Source organism: Tasmannia lanceolata, unplaced genomic scaffold, assembly GCF_043159265.1.
Source record: "Tasmannia lanceolata isolate RefF3 unplaced genomic scaffold, GAP_Taslan_0.1 ptg000013l, whole genome shotgun sequence".
Classification (NCBI taxonomy): Eukaryota; Viridiplantae; Streptophyta; class Magnoliopsida; order Canellales; family Winteraceae; genus Tasmannia; species Tasmannia lanceolata.
The window spans coordinates 48,588,956-48,607,582 of NW_027518690.1; the positions used below are offsets into that span (position 1 = coordinate 48,588,956).

Genomic DNA, 18,627 nt, shown 5'->3' on the forward strand with positions numbered 1-18,627 from the left:
GACCCATCTCTTGCCCATTCCGGCATTGGTCCATAGTGACCCATTTCTTCTCACACATTGAGGCTTGAGTATCATCTAGTCCTATTGAGGCTATGATTTATTGGCTTTTAAGCCTTCTTCGTGACTCATCAACAAACGGCATCTTCTTTGGCAACCATCATCAATGATTATTGGCAGCAACAGTAATTATTGGACTGAAAATTAATTTTGAGTTCAATAACACCTTTGGACTCAAAATCGATTCTCAAAATTCAAAACGAACAAGTCCTAAGTTCCCTTTTTTTAGATTTTCATAACCGAATGTGACTGCAAAAGTAATTATTGGACTGAAAATTAAACATTATCTTGACTCTAATAGTTAGTTTTGACTCTCAATCAGTTCTCAAAATAAAAAAACTAATAGGGCCTAAACAAAACAAGGTCTATAAAATGAATGGTTTTGATCAATCAAAGGTGGGATCACCCTATCGTAATCGGTACTAAAGCATTCCTACAACTTAGATAAGGCAACATAGCCTGATTAGAATGACTTTATGCCAAAAGGGATCCCAAATGTTTGCAACAATAAGATCATATGTGAACTAATCATATTCAGCTTGAAAACCATTTGTATCCTAAGGAAATCAAGATCAGAACAAAAAAACCATAATACACATAACCACTATAGAAACCATAATGAACAACTAAGAAATGAGGCAAATTAGCCGTGTCTTTATATTCATATTCTTATTGAATATAATTTTTCTATAGTTTTGTTATTCGGAGTGTGAGCTAAGTCAATTCATGAATATTTAAATGCATGTGCAATGCATTGCGATCCATTTGGGGAGAGAGAGTTCCAGAGAACTCCAGCAGGTGAAGACAGAAAACAACGGGAAGAGAGAAGGGTTCAAAGCGATTTGGGGTGAATGTGATCAGTGGGTTGGGATCATCCTATGGAAATGGCTTTTGGCACACAACGTATGGTGTAATTACGTATAGTGAATTATTTTTTAAAAGTATAGTACGCCCTAATGGGCCACAATATAAATTGATTGTTCCAAAAAAAAAAAAAAAAAAACATTTCCATATGATGATCCTAGCCCTACAATCTATAGATGAAGGGCATATTTTGGAAACCTCTATAGAGGGTTGGGATCATCCTGTGGAAATGATGTTTTCCACACAAGCTATTTACATTGTGGCCTATCAAATGGACAGTTTGAATCATCCTATGAGGTAAGCCGTAAAATACTTGTGAGTGAGCGTACAAACATCTAGGTATTGTGGGCCCACCACATCTTTATCTGATCTTTCTCTTGAGTCTTGGCATGCAAGAGGCTTAAGTAAGTTAAAAATGGCCATTATCTTATTATTATTATTATTATTATAGGTGCCTTGTTGTAAGCCGTGAGCAACAAATGAACGATTAAGATCATAGGTGAAAAATAAAGTTAAAAAATTATTCTTTTTTTATAATTTTCCACTTAGTTTTGTCAGATAAAGTTAAACAAAAATTTTGATTGTATCCACAAATTGAAGGGTTAAAATTATCCGATGGAGAAGGAAATTGATTGTATATAAACGCAGAAGGAATTAATGCAAATGGGAGGAAGAAATTAACCCATGATTCTCGCTTTATATATAGTATAAGGATTATCGGGATCCTAAAAGAAGGGTTATTGATCGAAGGCCCGAGATCATCTGATGAAGGAAATCTAAATAGTTATGGTCAAGTTTCTTGTTCCCAATTGGATCAATAGGTCTGATCACATATACATTGTGTAAGCATGTATTAGCATGCATGAAAGTGTGATCAAGACCGTTGATTTGGTAGATCATCTTGATGCAGCCACCATGGCTATATTCGCAAACATTCCTGTTGTATTAATAATAAACAATCCGGATGAGGATATGTGGGTACATCAAGACCGTTGATTGTGTGCAGCCATCTTAAGTGATCCTATTCCACTCGTTTTGCCTGCTAGCTAAAGCAGAAAATGAGCAGGTAACAGGCCCACTTTGGCTATTTCTCATATTAGCTGTCCGGAGAACTCAGTGGTAACAACAAGGGAACTAGTTCAACTTGTTTCTTAAAAATTGATCTTACTATTGAATATATCAGAAATCTCTTCCTCAATTGTGCTGCTTTGTGTGACATTGGAAGTACAGGAAGGCCAAGATGGAAAGCATACTCATATTTCAGTACTACAGAGGAACAAAGAGCACTCAGAACTCGGAAGTCATAATAGCACTAAAAAAAAAAAAGTAGAAATAAAGGAACAAGGAAGGAAGTTTGGTGAAATGGATCCAATGGAGTGCAATCGGGGCGCCCTTGTGACTGATTATTGGAAAGGCGCCCTTCAGTTTAGCATTCCTCAATTCATAAACTAGAGACTTTCTGGCCGCGTTTAGATAAACAATGGGTTTCTTTTGTCATCTTGAGGTGGGTGCCTCTAGAGTTTTGAAGCCAAACTGTTTGGGTATGGCACGTTATGAATATATTCGATCTCACCGTTGGATCAATTGGGTGTTAAATTAGGCAACCAAGGCTAGGTTATGTATTTAGAGTAGATTAGAACCATTCCAGATTTATCTCTCTATGGTTATACCCTTAATCACTCTATAAAAGCATTGATTAGGGGTTTACTTAAAAACAAAACAAAATAAATGTACCAGAACCCTATGGAAAAAATAGATGTAATATACTGTTAAAAAAATTGAAATCAAGTAATACCAAGAAGTCAGTATCAATGCAAAGATAATAACGAATTACATTGCATTCTAGATCCTAATCTCTCGTTACTAGTAGAGTTTAAAATATATTTGATTTTTTTCAGACAGGCATTCTATGTGTGTCGTGCCAGCATCTTAAATATGATTAGGCAAAAAAAAAAGCACATAGAATCAATAATCCTGTGGAAGAAAAGGAAACATCGTAAGAACAACCAGTACCCTCATTTCCAGAACTAGGCAGAGCAACACCCAACCTTCTTCACTGCCGATACGTCATCCTTGCCGCCCACATTGATTGTCTGTCCCTTTGGCAAAGCTGCAGGATCATCCCCGATATCAAGAGCCTTTCGGCTAACAACACGATAGATTTGACTAAGGACTTCTGTGAAGGCATTTTCCACGTTCAATGATTCCAGAGCCGAGGTTTCCATGAAAAAGTTGTTTTCTCTCTCAGCAAAAGCTTTCGCATCTTCGGTGGAAACAGCCCTTAGGTGACGCAGGTCAGCCTTGTTACCCACAAGCATAATCACAATGTTGGAGTCTGTGTGATCTCGAAGCTCCTTCAACCATCTCTCTACATTCTCAAATGTCACATGACGGGTTACATCATAGACAAGCAGTGCACCCACAGCTCCCCGATAGTATGCACTTGTAATTGCACGGTATCTTTGTAAAAGAAATGGAAAGAGAACAGAAGTTATTTTCATAAAAAATACATATCAGCAAACTATAAGTCTATAACATTTTGCTCAGCAATAACACATTCAGCTAAGAATTTTATGAGTCAGACTGTCGGATGCAAACTTTCCACGTTCATATTACCAAAAATGAGATGTCTGAGTAAATAAAATGTAAGGCTAACTAGTTTGCTTACAGACATGAGAGAAAAGAAAACTGCTACCAAAATAATGCTACTGTTTTAGTCCAAATTTCAGGAGTTAGATGCTCCACCAGATTATTTTCACCAAGTAGGGAACCTAGAACACTAGCAAATACTGAATAAGTTGAATTCATTATAAATATCAAACTTGGCCGAGTAAAACCCACATCAAAGAACTTATAAATTCATTTTTTCTTAATGCCTTAATAATAGTAACCAGCAATACAGGTTTTTCCTTCATTTGTTAACTTCCTAAAATTCTCAAACCCTATATATAAATATAGAAACCTAAACCATATAAACCTGCATGCATAACATTCTTTGCAAAAGGGTAATTAGGATAAACAATCAGAAATTGCACATACATACTAGGGCCAGTGAATGCCTCACAGAAATATAGGACTCATTCTTTTTTGTGCAAATTCCAACAGGCTTGTTTATTTTGCTTGCATATGTAAAATATATTATGCTGCACTCGGGATAATGGCATTGGTATACACAGTCAATGTTTCTGGTATAATAACATTTTCAATATTGTATCTTTAAAGCCTCTTAAATTTCCGACTTTGCATGCAGAGGCTGCTTATTCAGAGCAGAAGTGATTGTCCTTACACAGAAATAAACATTAAATTTCCAAGAAATCATCCATCAGCCCCCCGATTATAATGGATCATCTGTTCATGATATATCCAATGACATTTTGGCCCCTCCTTGGAATAACTTTCAGCAACCAATGATTCAACAATATGATAAGAAGTTCTGAGAAAGAACATCAAGTAGTACATACAACGGCTAGAACCTAGATGCCAAAACATTATAACGAACCCAAAGCCTAAATGGCCACCAACAACTACAAACAAAAACAAAATACTAGGTTAAATATTCTCCAAATGGGATTTGTAAATAACCATATTAGACAGAGTGATAGTTTATTTGCACAATTATTGCCACTAAAAATATACATATATAGTACTCAAACATATGTATAGAGAATATACTATATAGTTCAATTGATTTGCATCTTAAGTTATCGCCACTAAATATACATAAGATTTTTAGCATATTATTTGCATATATAGCTCTATATAGGCCACATAGAAACCTTGGCACTGCCTAGGCCTACACTGTTCAGTAGATCCTTGCCTACACTTCAGATTCCAAACCACCACTACCCACCCCCGCCCCCTTCCGCCCGGGGGGGCTGAGGTGTTTAGGGGTCAAACTTGGGTCTGGTTTGATAGGTGAATCCATCGGCACAAATTGAATGGGGTTCAGGTGCAATTCTTCGAACCTGATAGAAATTCAGGTCAGGTTTAGGTTCACTGGACATAAGAAAACTCAACATCTCTTGTCACCTTAATTTGAAGGTCTCCTCCTTTTGTCCAAACCCAAGCTCAAAAGTCAAACCCCTCTAGGACTGCTGAGTGACACCATCGATCATCAACCATTGAAATCGATATGATCAATTTACAGCAATGATTTGTGGACACGGACACGAGTGTCGCGTGCCGACATGGACACAATGTGTCGGACATCGCAAACCCCCAAAATTTATAATCGGGGACACGGCTAAAATAGAAAGTGGTCCTCAAATAACACCCCCTCTCCCCAACTAAAAGAAACCAAAAAAGAAAAGAAAAAGAAAACCAACATGGGCTAAATCATCGACTTCTCCATTCACTGATCTATAGATGTGCTAAAAACACGGAACCTTCCCCACAATATGACCCATAATCTCCTCGATCAAATCCATAAATATCACTCATCTCCCTTTGACATCAACCAAATAACAGTGAGACACATTCCATAATCAAACTACTGAGTCCTGCCCTATCAACACGTGAAATGTTCACCTGAGTGCCATAATCTCCGTCATATTGAAGTCAACAACTCCTATTGGTCCAGAAAAGGCCAATCTCATCAGGCTATCATGACTGTGGAGAGTCCCACCAATCCCAATAAGATAAGGGTTGCCAATAGCTGACCTGTTGAAATTAAGCTTAAGCAAACACATGGGAGGGGGGGACCATATAGGGGACAGACAACCCAAAGGGGAAGAAAAACTCAAATAACATCCCAGACAGACCGAAGAGATGACTTTGAAACACCACTAAACTCTTTTAGTCTCACTACTCACCTCACTATGGTGGACAGCAGGACTGGAGATGACAACACGAATAATAGCATGAGGGGCGAGCGGGCCCTCAAGGAACCCTTAGAGACCCTCCTATTCCTCTCCTTCCATGCTATTCAAAGCATGGTAGCCGGAAACTCCAAGGGCAGGTGGGAAACAGTTTCCCCTAAAACGAGTTTCGGAAAAATGTGATGAAAAAAATAGGGGAAACGTTTCCGAAACACTAGGGAACACATGGGAAACATATGAGAAACTTATGTGAAACATGTGTGTAACTTGTGAGAAATGTATGGAAAGCTTGTAGAAAACGTAGTGAAATGTGTGGAAAACATATGTGAAACTTACGAAAATCATTTTGGAAAAAAAACAAACCAAAAAATTGTGGAATAGATATTAAAAAGGAAACAATAGCATATATTGTTAAAAAAAAAAAATTCAAATAGAAACTTGAAATTAAGAAATTTTAAATCTACAAAACCATATATTTATTATTTTCCTTGTCTTTCATATGTTTTCATTGGTGTTTCTATGTCGTTTCTAAAACATTGCTAAAAACAACGAGAAAACTACAAAGGAACATCATAGAAACATATCGATGTCATTCCCAAGTCCAAACCCAAATTAAGACGTTTCACAAGAAACCATAACCACTGAATGCACGTGGAAGCCAGTCTTGCAACAATACATTAAAGATCTTTTAGATATAAAAGAGGTTCAATTAAAGAGGCAATCCCATGACCTTAATAACACAATAGGTAAGAAATCAAGTCCATCTTGATGAAGGGTTGGCATTCCATGTCTCGTAGCAGGACTAACACAACCGAGGCAAACAAATTAACAAGACATATAATAATTAATAGGCTAAACCATGCATCTTGTTATAGTCAATCTCCCTAAGAATATTAAAATTTCTCACATGGATGACATAATCGAATTCACCGTAGGAAGCAAATTAGTTTTCAAAACACTAGAATATAAAGTGAACTTAAAAGGCTTTGGAAGAACTCCAGAACTAAGGGAAACACTTTAGACCAACCATTTGCAACCTGGCAAACTTTCTAGAAGGACAAATTACAAAGGATAAAGTACGCCGGCCAAACATTCATCACAACATAAACATATCAGAATTAGAAGATTTTTATGCCACCAAGAAAGACTCACTATAAGTACATATGTTACTTATTTTATCCATGCATTGGTGCCCTTGAGCCTTTCACTTAAGCATATTCAATGAGGACAACAGGTCAAAGGCCTCCCTTGCATGTTGACGTATGTTGTGGGTTCTACTAGTGAGTTAGCCCAGCCTCATATCTGCTACACTACTAGTTCCGGAAAAGGAATTGACTTCTGGAACCAGCCGTGGCACCCAGATGGCTTGAACTCCAAGCAATCTACCATTGGGTCAATGGTGAACCCCATATCAAAAACTGCCATGGTCGAAGACCTCCTGGTAAACGATAAATGGAGCACAGTTTTCGAAAATCCAACACTGGATGAACTTAAAACCATCCTCAAATCTGCTCTTCTCATCCCTGGACGGTAGGATACATCCATATGGAAACCAAAAACGGATGGGGAATTCTCTATGAAGCCAGCTTGGGACCAAGTTCGAACCCAAAATCTGAAGATCCCTTGGTTTGCCTCTGTCTGGTTCAGAGGCCATGTTCCCAAACACAAATTAACTTGCCAAGCCATGATCCACAAGCTCCCCACAAGAGATAGACTCACTGCTTTGGGGATATCAAGAGACACCATATGCCCCTCATGCTGTCAGGCAAGAGAAAGCATAGATCATCTCTTCTTCTCTTGTGCATATTCTGCGTGGATATGGAGATCACTTCTCTGGAGATTCACTTATAGAAGGAAACCCATAAAAACACTCATCGATGAGTAGGAATGGATCAGGCAACACTTTGGAGGGAAGGGGCAAGCTGCAACAGCCATACATGTTGCTTTTGGAGCTTCCGTATACTTTATTTGGGGGGAGAGAAATGGCCGAATTCATTATAAACCTGATGCAGATAATAAGCCAATAAGTGGCATATTTACCCATTAGGATTTATTTCCATGTTATTTAGTTTCTAGGATTTATATTCCCATATTTTAGTTTTACGATTTTATTTTTCATGAATTTTATTTCAGTTGCCCATATATAGGTCTCATTGTATTAGGAATTATAACTTTGATGATTAATTGAATTGATTGATAGCTTCTCCCCCAGATTTCTATTCTTCCCTCTCTTCTTCTACTTCTCTTCTCATCTTCTTCTTCTATTTATCCCATATCTCTTCTCTTCTACTTCTAATTATTCTTCGTCTTCTCCTATTCTCTTCTATTCTTCTCCTTCTAATCTCTTCTTCCCCTATTCTTCTTCTATTCTTCCCGATCTTCTCTTCGTCTTCTATTTTTCTTCTATTTCCCTTCCCGGTCCTACATCAAATTTGGTATCAAAGTTAACAACGAGTGCAAGCACTACAACGACCAACTTTGGGCGTCCATCCGTTTTGGTCCGACCATTGATCCGAGCTATCCATGAACCCGATCTGAGATCCGTGAAAAGCAGTGTCTTTCACTCGACATGACAGACAGATCAGACGGTTGATTTCAATTTTCGACACCGATCCTTATGGCTCCACCATCTGTTCCATATTTCTATGGTTATGATGAACACCACTATCCCTATAGAGATGTCGAGGATGCGTTTCTAGAATGGATCGAGGCACTTGATGCATATCATCAGTACTATGGTTATAATCATGAAATAACCATTCGTTGTGTCAAGGATTCAGTTTGCAAAGACGCCAAGTCAAAATGATAATTCTTCGTGTTAGAGCGCAGTGACTTAGGCAAGCCACGATTCCATCTATGGGAAGAAGTTCGTTATGAATTTATGAACATTTATGGATATCATTATCAGCAGAGATTGAAACGTGAGCGAGCAGTGTATAAATAAAGATTGATGTGTGAAGAAGGTGCTCGACTTGCACAAGAAGCTGAATTTCAAGCGATCTTGGAAAAGATAGTGCGTGACTTGGATGAGAGGAAATTGGTACGCGAACGTGAAGCTGCAGCCCGCCGCGAACATGAAGCCTTCGCTCGCCTTGAACGAAACATCGTAGCCGTCATGCACGAGAGGCCGAAATTGAAGCAGCAAAGGAATTTGCTAACACTAATGACAAGCCAGACACAGATGATGCTATTGGTCTGATAGATGACATTGTGGATGAGACCATTATAGTTGTTGAGCCCTTGCTTATGTCAGATTCTAAGTCAGAGATGTCAGATATAGAGCCAGAGAGTCCAGTGATTGTTGAGGCCGATGTCGACGAGCATGGGGATTCAGAGATTTCCCCAGCACCAATTGCCGAGCATCTAGAGAGACAGCTTGAAACTTCCACAGTCGAGATAGCTATTGTGACAGAGCCATGTGAAGTTGATCCTTTGACAGAGTCGACGGACCACCGTCATGAGTCAGAGGCGAGTGACCTAACTGATGAGCCATTACCTGAGACGGATGATCGAGAGCATATTATTGAGGATTGCCCTATCTTTGAGCCGATTGAGTCGATTGTCGAGCTTTGTGTTGACACAGAGGAACATCGTGGCAGTGTTGAGTCTCCCGTGGATATTCCGCCAGATGATTTTAGCACACTGGTCGGCAGCATTGAGCCAGATACGCCCCCAAATGATTTTATTGATGCTTCCATTGAGCTTGATGAAATACCAACGGGTGTTGATCTTTTGGAGGATGGTCATAACTTGACACTACCTACTGCAATTATGCCGATCCAGGAGTACGTTGCCATCTTCCTAACTTCTTTGATTGTCGAGAGAGGTTCACGTGTTTATGATTCTGCATGGATGATTTCTTCTGTATTACTACTCTCGCGTTCCATACCACTTTCACAGTCATCACGAGCGTTGTACAGTATTCCAGAGTTCGAAGGATTACGACTCCTACTGCTTGATTGGGTCGTCTACATATTTAATCCAGGCGGACTAGAACTCGAGGTCGAGTTCTTTTCAAGCGGGAGAGAATGATGCAGATAATAGGCCAATAAGTGGCATGTTTGCCCATTAGGATTGATTTTCATGTTATTTAGTTTCTAGGATTTATATTTCCATGTTTTAGTTTGAGGATTTTATTTTCCATGAATTTTATTTCAGTTGCCTATATATAGGCCTCATTGTATTAGGAATTATAACCTTGATGAATAATTGAATTGATTGATAGCTTCTTCCCTAGATTTCTATTCTTCCCTCTCTTCTTCTACTTCTCTTCTCCCATTCTTCCCTCTCTTCTCCTCTACTCCTATTCTTCTTCTACTTCTCTTCTACTTCTAATTATTCGTCTTCTTCTCCTTCTATTCTCTTCTTCCCATATTCTTCTTCTATTCTTTCCTATCTTCTCTTCGTCTTCTCTTTTTCTTCTATTTCCCTTCCTGGTCCTACATCAAAACCCCACAATCACAAACAAGTTGTGTTGAAGAACATCATATCCACTGTTAGATTATGGGTCCTTTATCTCAACCTGAATGACGAGGCTACCCCAAGAAACCTCAAAGCCGTGAACAATTTTGGGTTCCCCTGTTTCCAAAATGCTCGGGATTAAAAAACTTGTAAGTGGGGCAATCCAGATATGGACTTTGTGAAATTGAATTCTGATGCCTCCCTATACAACAATGGGGTGGCAATAAGGGGGATCCTCCATAACCACAGAGGATAAGTGAGGGGACTCTACTCCCTCCATCTCCAACGTGCTCCTATCCTTGAGCTGGAAATGGATGCCATTCTCCAAGGCTTAGGGCTGGCCCTCAAGAAGAATGAAACCCGTATATGGATTGAGTCAGATTCAATGGTAGCAGTAAAGGTGATTTTGGGAGATTTCAAATGCCCATGGCGAAAACTTCTGACCCGAGAAAAAAATTAAACCTTCACTAAGCAAGTTCTGTGAGTGGAAGATAACCCACACCTGGTCTGAAGCAAATGGAGCTGTGGACTACTTGTCATAGCATGAGTGCCCCCATAAAAGGGGATGATATTGCGATTTCTTCCATTCCTAACTACCTCAATGTAATTCTCAGTGCTGACTATAATGGCACTTGTTACAACCGATTGTAATCTTTTTTATCCTTGTATTTCTGGTAGGGGTCCTGCCTAACCCCAGCTTAATCATCAAAAATAAATAAAAAATAAATAAATTGGTCCTAGAGCCTCCACATTAAGTCTCTTCAGTACAAAGGCCATGTCCATTTAGATAGAGCAACCTATATCAGCTTAATGTGTGGTTGTGCACCCTTGTCCAATGGCGCATCAAGCTCTAGATATTGGAGGACACCAGATCCTCACAAAAAAATACATATACAAAGACAATGAATATTCCTATTTTCCTATGACATTCAAATACAAATGCAGAGGGATGTCAGCAACAAGGCTTACACTATAGTTCAAAGAAGCATTGTTTTCAATATGATCATGGCGACATAGAGATATCGTGTGTGTGTGTGTGTGTGTGTGTGTGTGTCTTGGATTCTCACAAGATATATTGCAAAATGAAAACCAGTGTGGTTTCAAGACAGGGCACAAGTACAGAAGAAATTCATTGTGCTTCAATATCTTACAAAACAGTACAATAAGCAGAGCCAGATGACAATCGATCAGACGAAAAAGATTTTTTTTTTGGAAAAATCCATATTTAATTTCGCGATCTGAAAACCCTAACACCTGCCATTTGCTAGGTCAAGAGGAAATCGAATTCCTAATCGGAGACAATTCAAGATCTATGCAAACAAATTAAAATAAGGAAATCATAGTATTTGCAATGATTCAACAAAAGAAGAGATTTGGATCGAAATGAAGAACAAAAGCATAGAATTTGAAACGGATCTAACCTTTCTTGGCCAGCGGTGTCCCAAATCTGAGCCTTGACGACCTTGTCATCGACATGGATGCTCCGTGTGGCGAATTCTACCCCGATTGTGGATTTGGATTCGAGGCTGAACTCGTTTCTGGTGAATCTAGAGAGGAGATTTGATTTACCGACACCGGAATCACCGATCAAGACTACTTTGAACAGGTAATCGTAATCGTCATCGGCTCTGTACGCCATTTCTCTTTCACTCTTTTTTATTCAGAGAGCGATAAAAAGAGAGAACAGCGTGAAATGAAGATGAGAATGCGAGACTTTTCCTTTCTCCTTCTAGAAAATCTCGAGTTTCGTTGCTGCAAATCTCGACATTTCGATGTATGAGAGAGAGAGAGAGAGAGGGTTGGAGACGGATCTGTTAAATATAATTTCTAGGATCGATGGATTGGAAAGAGACAGAGAAAGGGATTCGCAGTTCAAAAACAAAAAACGGAACCTGGAAAATGACATTCTTAGCCTATAATAGAGGGGACTCATTTCTGAAACTGATACTTGCACTCCCTTATTGTGATAATTGCACCCTTATGAGTTATGGGAAAAATTGCCAACTGGGGAAATCAAAACAAGGTTTAAAATTTCGGTTTCGGTACCGGTTTCGGACCTTGAAATTTCGGTCGAAATCTGGTACAAAACCCGACATTAATATTTTATTCAATATTAAATTTTGGTCGAAATTTCGGTGAAATATTAAATTAATAATAAAAAACAGATTTGTTGGTGAAATTTTCCGAAATTTAGGCCGAAATAAATGACTGTTTCGGTTTTGGGTGATTTCAGTGTCAGTCTCCACCGAAAACCATGAATCAAAATACGACAATGGCCAACGAGGGACATGCCTTTGAAAAATTATTAAAGAGGGTTTGATAAACCCCTTTTGAGGGTTTGATAACCCCCTTTTAGAGACTTTAAAACCCCATTTCGTCCCTCTCTATCTGTTTGGTTGCCAATAAAATTTAAAACCTAGGAAGTTTTTAGTAAAATTTTCATCCCATCCCATGTTTGGTTGCCTTTTAGCACTAGGATTATTTAATCCCACTCTTGTAATGATTGCTTATGAGTAGACCTGGCAAAAGCGACCAGTGCCCGCGGGTCAACCCGACCCACCCGCAAATTTGCGGGCACGGGTCTAAGTTTTAGTGACCCGTGAAAAACTAACCCGCGGGTGACCCAACCCGCAAAAACACAGGTCGGGTCAGGTCAACCCGCGGGCACCCGCATTTTTAAGTATTTTTTAATTTTTCTTCAAAAATGTTATCAGCACTACTGTTTTTTCGGAGGGAACTCCTCACTTTATAAAATGTACGGTATGGCCCGCACCATAGGATTATCCAAACCGTCCATTAGATGGGCCATCGCCTAAATAGGTTATGCCCCAAAATTATTTCCATTTGGTTGATTCTAACCCTCCGATCTATAGAGGGTTAGGATCAACCCTCTAACATTCAGATTGGAGGGTTAGGATCATCCTATGAAAATGATTTTTGGAGCATAACCTATTTAGGCTATGGCCCATCTAATGGACGGTTTGGATCATCCTATGGTGTGGGCCATACCATACTTTTAATAAAGTGAGAGTGCGGTTATAAGAAAACAGTATTGTGGATAACATTTCCTTCGGTTTTTTATTTACAAGAATTTGCTACCAAACTTCTCTTGTGGCAACTTCTCTGCACGTGGCCATCGTCGTGCAACGATGCGCATATGGCAAATCATTGCACATGGCAGTGACATGTTGCTAGCAAATAAAAAAAGTAATCATTACACCCAGAAAAGTAAAATAGCTAAATTATAAAGTTTTAAATGAAAAATTACCTAGAAATGCTTATAAAGTTCTAAAATTACGAAAAAAATACTAATAAAATATAAAAGGTTACGACAATTACGGAAAAAAACCCATGCGGTCAAATCGGATAATTATTACAATCTCATATATTTGATATATTTGCGGGTGACCGGCTGGTTGACCCGGCCCACCCGCGGGCCGCGCGGGTTACCTAAATTCTGACCCGCATAAATGCGGGTCATTTCCTCACCCGACCCGTGGACCCGCACCCGCATCACCCGCGGGTTGACCCGGCCCGACCCACCCGTTTGCCAGGTCTACTTATAAGTATGACATAGACTCCTTGTCCCTCTTTTTCTTTCCAAGATAATGATGTCCTCTCTCTTTCTTCTCTATCCTCCCTTCCCATATTTGCTAATGACACTCCTAAATTGTGACGGAAATTTTAGGAATTTAGGGGCAAAAAAAACCTAGCAAATCCCGTTGACTTCACTGTTAGGATTAAAAAGCTCCTAGAATAAAAATTTTACTGGCAACCAAAATTTTTCAAAAGTGTGTCCCCCGTTGGCAATTCTCGTATTTTGATGTCCCCCATTGGCAATTTTTTTAAGTTATGAAACTCAATTTTCTATTGGGAGATGATAAATTGGCACCCCCTGAAGGATATTTTGCACCCTTATAACGTGAATTGTGGCTGACTTTAGCCTTTTTTTTTCCGTCAAAATTTCAAATCACGTTACAAGGGTGCGAATTATCTTATCCTAGGGGGTGCGAATTTATCATCACCCTTTCTATTTCCACCGGAAATAGGACCCCAACCATGGCTAAAAAACCGACGTTTAGATTATCACGATTCACGACCATTTATCCAAGGGTTTGCGTATTGGAGATGGATGGTTTGGAAAGTTATCAATAATGTTAACGTCGCGAGCAAACGTCCTTGGATCCAGCGATTAGGATCGTCTGATAATGTGTCTCTGTGGGACCATGTTAATGCCTGGATCTTTTACGTGTTGGCCAAGGTTTTAAATTTCGGTTTCGGTACCCATTTCGGACCCACCGAAATCCAAAATTTGGTATTTTGTCTCAAAATTTTGGCCAAAATTTTGTAACTTTTTTTTTTTTAAATGACATTTTCTCAAAATTTCGAACCAAAATTACTGAAATTTGGAATTTCACAAAATTTCGGCTTTGGTCCCACCGAAATCCGAAATTTAAAACCATGACTACTACTAGTGTTGGCCATGTATATAGGACTAGATTCACTAGCAATAAACGAGAAAAAATATGTTTCCAATTTTATCCTTGGGTTTTTTTTAATATAAAGAGAGTTAGACATGGGATCTCTTTGTGCCATGTGTCGTGTGCAGACAATGACACTTGTGTTTTAAATTTCATGTCTTCGAAATTCTGACGTGGCATGGTGGTAAGAACTTTCTCTCTCTTCTAAAGATGCTAAATTTTGTGACGTTATGAGCTTTTTATTTCTTTAGATTCATCTCGAGTAGGAAGAAACTCGTTTGTGGGTACGTAATGATCAACTAAAATCGCAATCTTAGCTCATCACTCTCTGCAAAGGGGTCCCTCTATAGATCGGTGACTTCGGTTATGTCTACTATGTTGGGGCCCAACAAATGAACGGTTTGGATCATCCTATGAACCCAACTTTGCTTGGCCCCCAAAACTTAACTCTGTTTGCCTCTCCTAAAAAGGGAGAAACAAAGTGGTGGTGGTAAAATTAGCAAGCTTACTCAATACCAAAAACAAGGATCCACCCAGAAAATAAGTCAAGCATGAACAATGGACGATTAGTGTTGAAGTATAAATGACTAAATAACACCAACTCACAGCCAACAACCGCGATATTAAAAACCTATGTGTACGGCCAACTCAAAAGAGGGTGTTAACACGTGTCACACCCATGGTTTAAATTTCAACCAAACTTTCGGATTTCAATCAGCACCGAAACCAAAATTGCCAATGCCTGAAATGGTACCGGATTTCGGCTGAAATTTCATTTTTCTAATATAGTATTTCTTAATGGTGTCCCGGATTTTGGCCGAAATTTTGGTTTCAGTGAAGCTGAAACACATACCGAAACCGAAATTTAAAACCATGGTGTCGCCAACCCCAAAAAAGAGGGGCCACATATAAGAGGGGGTCCTGGAAGTATAAATGATTAAATGACATCAACTCCAGTTGCTTAAGCTGTTTCACAATTAGGTCGTTCAAAAATGGTCTTACAAATATTTTTGGGAATTGTATTAGCTTGCAACAGCTAAATGTAAAAGTGTAAAATAGAAGAGTGCCATTATCAAGCAAGGAATGCGAATATTCTAAACATGAGGAATGCTAAACTTAAGGGTGCCCTTGCAGAAATCAGCCTCAAGGGCGCCCCCATAGCATCTCTATCATCAAAATTGCATTTATTATTATTTTACTTTTACATTTTTTTAGTGGGGAAGAAAAATATTCCTCCCCTCGCCCTCCCCCTTTTCTTCCCTGGGCCAGCTCCCTCTAGTGTATTTATTGGACTAGATAAAGCACATGCAATGAAAGAAACAATCATGTAAGAAGACGGCCAAAGAGTTCTCTACTTATGAAAAATGAACAAGAGAAAGAATTCTAAAGTGGTCGTTTTGGAGAAAGGTAGAAGCCTAAGTCCTGTTTTGTTTTGGATTTTGAGAATAGATTGCAATTCAAAAACTGATTATTGGACTCAATTTTTTTAAACATGGGAGCCAATTAAAAAAAGATCCGATCTTAGTTGAGAATTGAGAAGAGAGAAAAAGGACTATGTTTTCCAGGTTTCAGGTTAATCGTAGTGGGAACTTAGCATCTTGGCCGAACCACGTATATCTCGTGCTTGTGTTTCTTTTCATGTTTAGATTATCCTTCAATTGCTTGCGTGATATCTGATCAGATTTTGCCTTGTCTGACGTGTCGATGAGTGTCATGTAGGATGTAATAGTGACTCGAGATGTGGGAGTTGAAACAGTAGGCATATGTCATGGTTTTGGTCCCCCTTCTCCCTCTTATCTCTCTATCGTTCTCTCAGGTGAGTCTCTCTTTGCTAACAGGAACAAAATAGGGATGATAAACCTCTAGCCATGAGTAGTGAGGAAGAGAAAGATCCAACAAGAAAGACAGAAACAAGTAGAAAGAAACCAATGCTTTCAACCATGGCTGCTTCTCCTAGCACATCTTGTCCATGTCTCCCTCTCTTGTCTATTCCCATGTGAACAAAGTGTTTTATACCATGGCCCACACTCCCACTGCTTCCATTCTGCATTAACTCTCCGTGGGCCCAATTTCAGTCATTTCTATCCATGTTTTCTTTCCTCAATCCCGTACTCTGTTTCAACGAAATGATTTTGTTGTTTGGTGATGACAAGGAACCAGTCCGAAATTGACAATGGACTCCTAAGTTATAGAATTAATGATTAGGGAACCAATGGTGCTGAAGTATAAATGATTAAATAACACCAACTCTAACAACTAAAGCTTTGCCCCGTTCGTTTTAGATTATGAAAACCGATTGTGAGTGCTAAACCGATTATTGGACTCAAATTTAAACGTAATTTTGCATTTAGTAATAGGTTCGGCACACACAATCGGTTGACATAATCTTAAATGAACAAAGCCTAAGCTTTTACAGTAATTGGTTGTTTCACATGGTATGAGAGCTATTGCCTCATGGCAGATCTGGGTCAAAACACAACAACTCCTTAATATTGAAAATTCCATATTTACAACCAACACAGAGAGGGAGTGTTGAAGTATAAATGATTCAATAACACCAACTCTAACAGCTTAATGTTTTAGAGTAATTGGTTGTTTCACAATTGGGTACGTTCAGTGGCCACCCACTGATCCATAACTGTAGTTCTTAAAGGTCCCGATCATCGAACATGTGTCATAAATCAGCCCCTTAAATAATGACAACAGAGTATATAGAAATTTCATTAGGCCCACCACATCCTATCTAGGCCCATCACATGAAATACCAAATCTCAGCCTAATGCAAACCTTATAATTATAATTAGTGGTTTCAAATTCATCGAGGAACAAAACACTAATTTCTTCAATTTAATAATTTTTAATTTTTTTTATTATACCCCTTTCAAGAAATATTGTGACAAGATCTGTTTATACGGTGCAAAAAAAAAAAAAAAAAACACTGACACTCCTCTATATTTCTTTTACTGATCTCTTATCTTCTGTTGCAGCATGACCAATAACACTCTTTTCTTGATTTTTCTCTTGATTTTTCTGTGAATTATCTATGCCAAGGAAGAAAACAAAAAATAGAAGATGGAACCTGTGGATGAACAGAGAATCACATGCAATGAGAGAGACATTCGTTGATGAGTACAAGAAATGGAAAAACAGAAATGAATTGAGTGGAAGATAAAAACCAAGTTAACAACTTGTTTTTGATCTACCGAATTTAAATGCAGAAAAGAGCTTATTCTAGTGAGTTGTTTGTATATGGCATGTTAGTGTTGGGTTTCCATGCAAAAGCAGAAGATCTTACATGGGAAAAGTGAAGGAATGTGGACTGGCTTATAAGGACTTGTGTACCCTCCCCTTAACGGCTAGCTTTTAAGGGCAAGTTATACCTGGGTCCCAATAAGTGGTATCAGAGCTGGCTCATGGTAACCCAGTGTACTCTACATGATGGATAAAATCCCTTGGGAAAGATCTCATAGTTCCCCATTGCTTCCTTGGGGTTCCACACAGGTGAAAGCAAAAAGTCCTACATCAAAAAAGTGAATTGATGTGGAAGGGCTTGTAAGGATTTTATACTCTCCTAACAGCTAGCTTTTAAGGGTGAGTTCTACCCGGGTCCCAATAGTTATTAGGGCTAAAAAAAACCTTTTCTTCACTGCACATAAAAGGCCCATTGTACGGAATATTTATATAGTACTTAGTTAAAGTAGACCCTAATCAGCTCAAAGATCAAAAGACCAAAATCACAAGATCAGGTGGTCAGTGTGAACATCATCACCGACATAAACCTTGGATAGATATTAGGAAGAGTTCTATTTGTGTAGGGCTTCTAAGCAGATTAGTTTGAAAGGGTTTTAGTTTATCCTAAAGTAGGTGATATGGTTATCAAAGTAAACAAAATAAGTATGTATAGAAAGTTGGACTGTGAACCTAAAAGAATTAGAGTGCAGAAATGT

The 18,627-nt window shown here is 38.8% G+C and overlaps 1 protein-coding gene across 1 annotated transcript; it reads right to left on the bottom strand.

Annotated features, from left to right (window-relative positions):
- Nucleotides 1-2,685: 2,685 nt before the first annotated feature.
- On the bottom strand, nt 2,686-12,091 carry LOC143890410 (ras-related protein RABA1f-like). The gene is made up of 2 exons (XM_077395071.1): nt 11,621-12,091; nt 2,686-3,381 (listed from the first exon to the last, which is right to left on the bottom strand). Exons 1-2 carry the CDS (start codon nt 11,836-11,838, stop codon nt 2,949-2,951), a joined length of 651 nt encoding a protein of 216 aa, XP_077251186.1. The 5' UTR covers nt 11,839-12,091; the 3' UTR covers nt 2,686-2,948.
- Between the last annotated feature and the right edge of the window lie 6,536 nt (nt 12,092-18,627).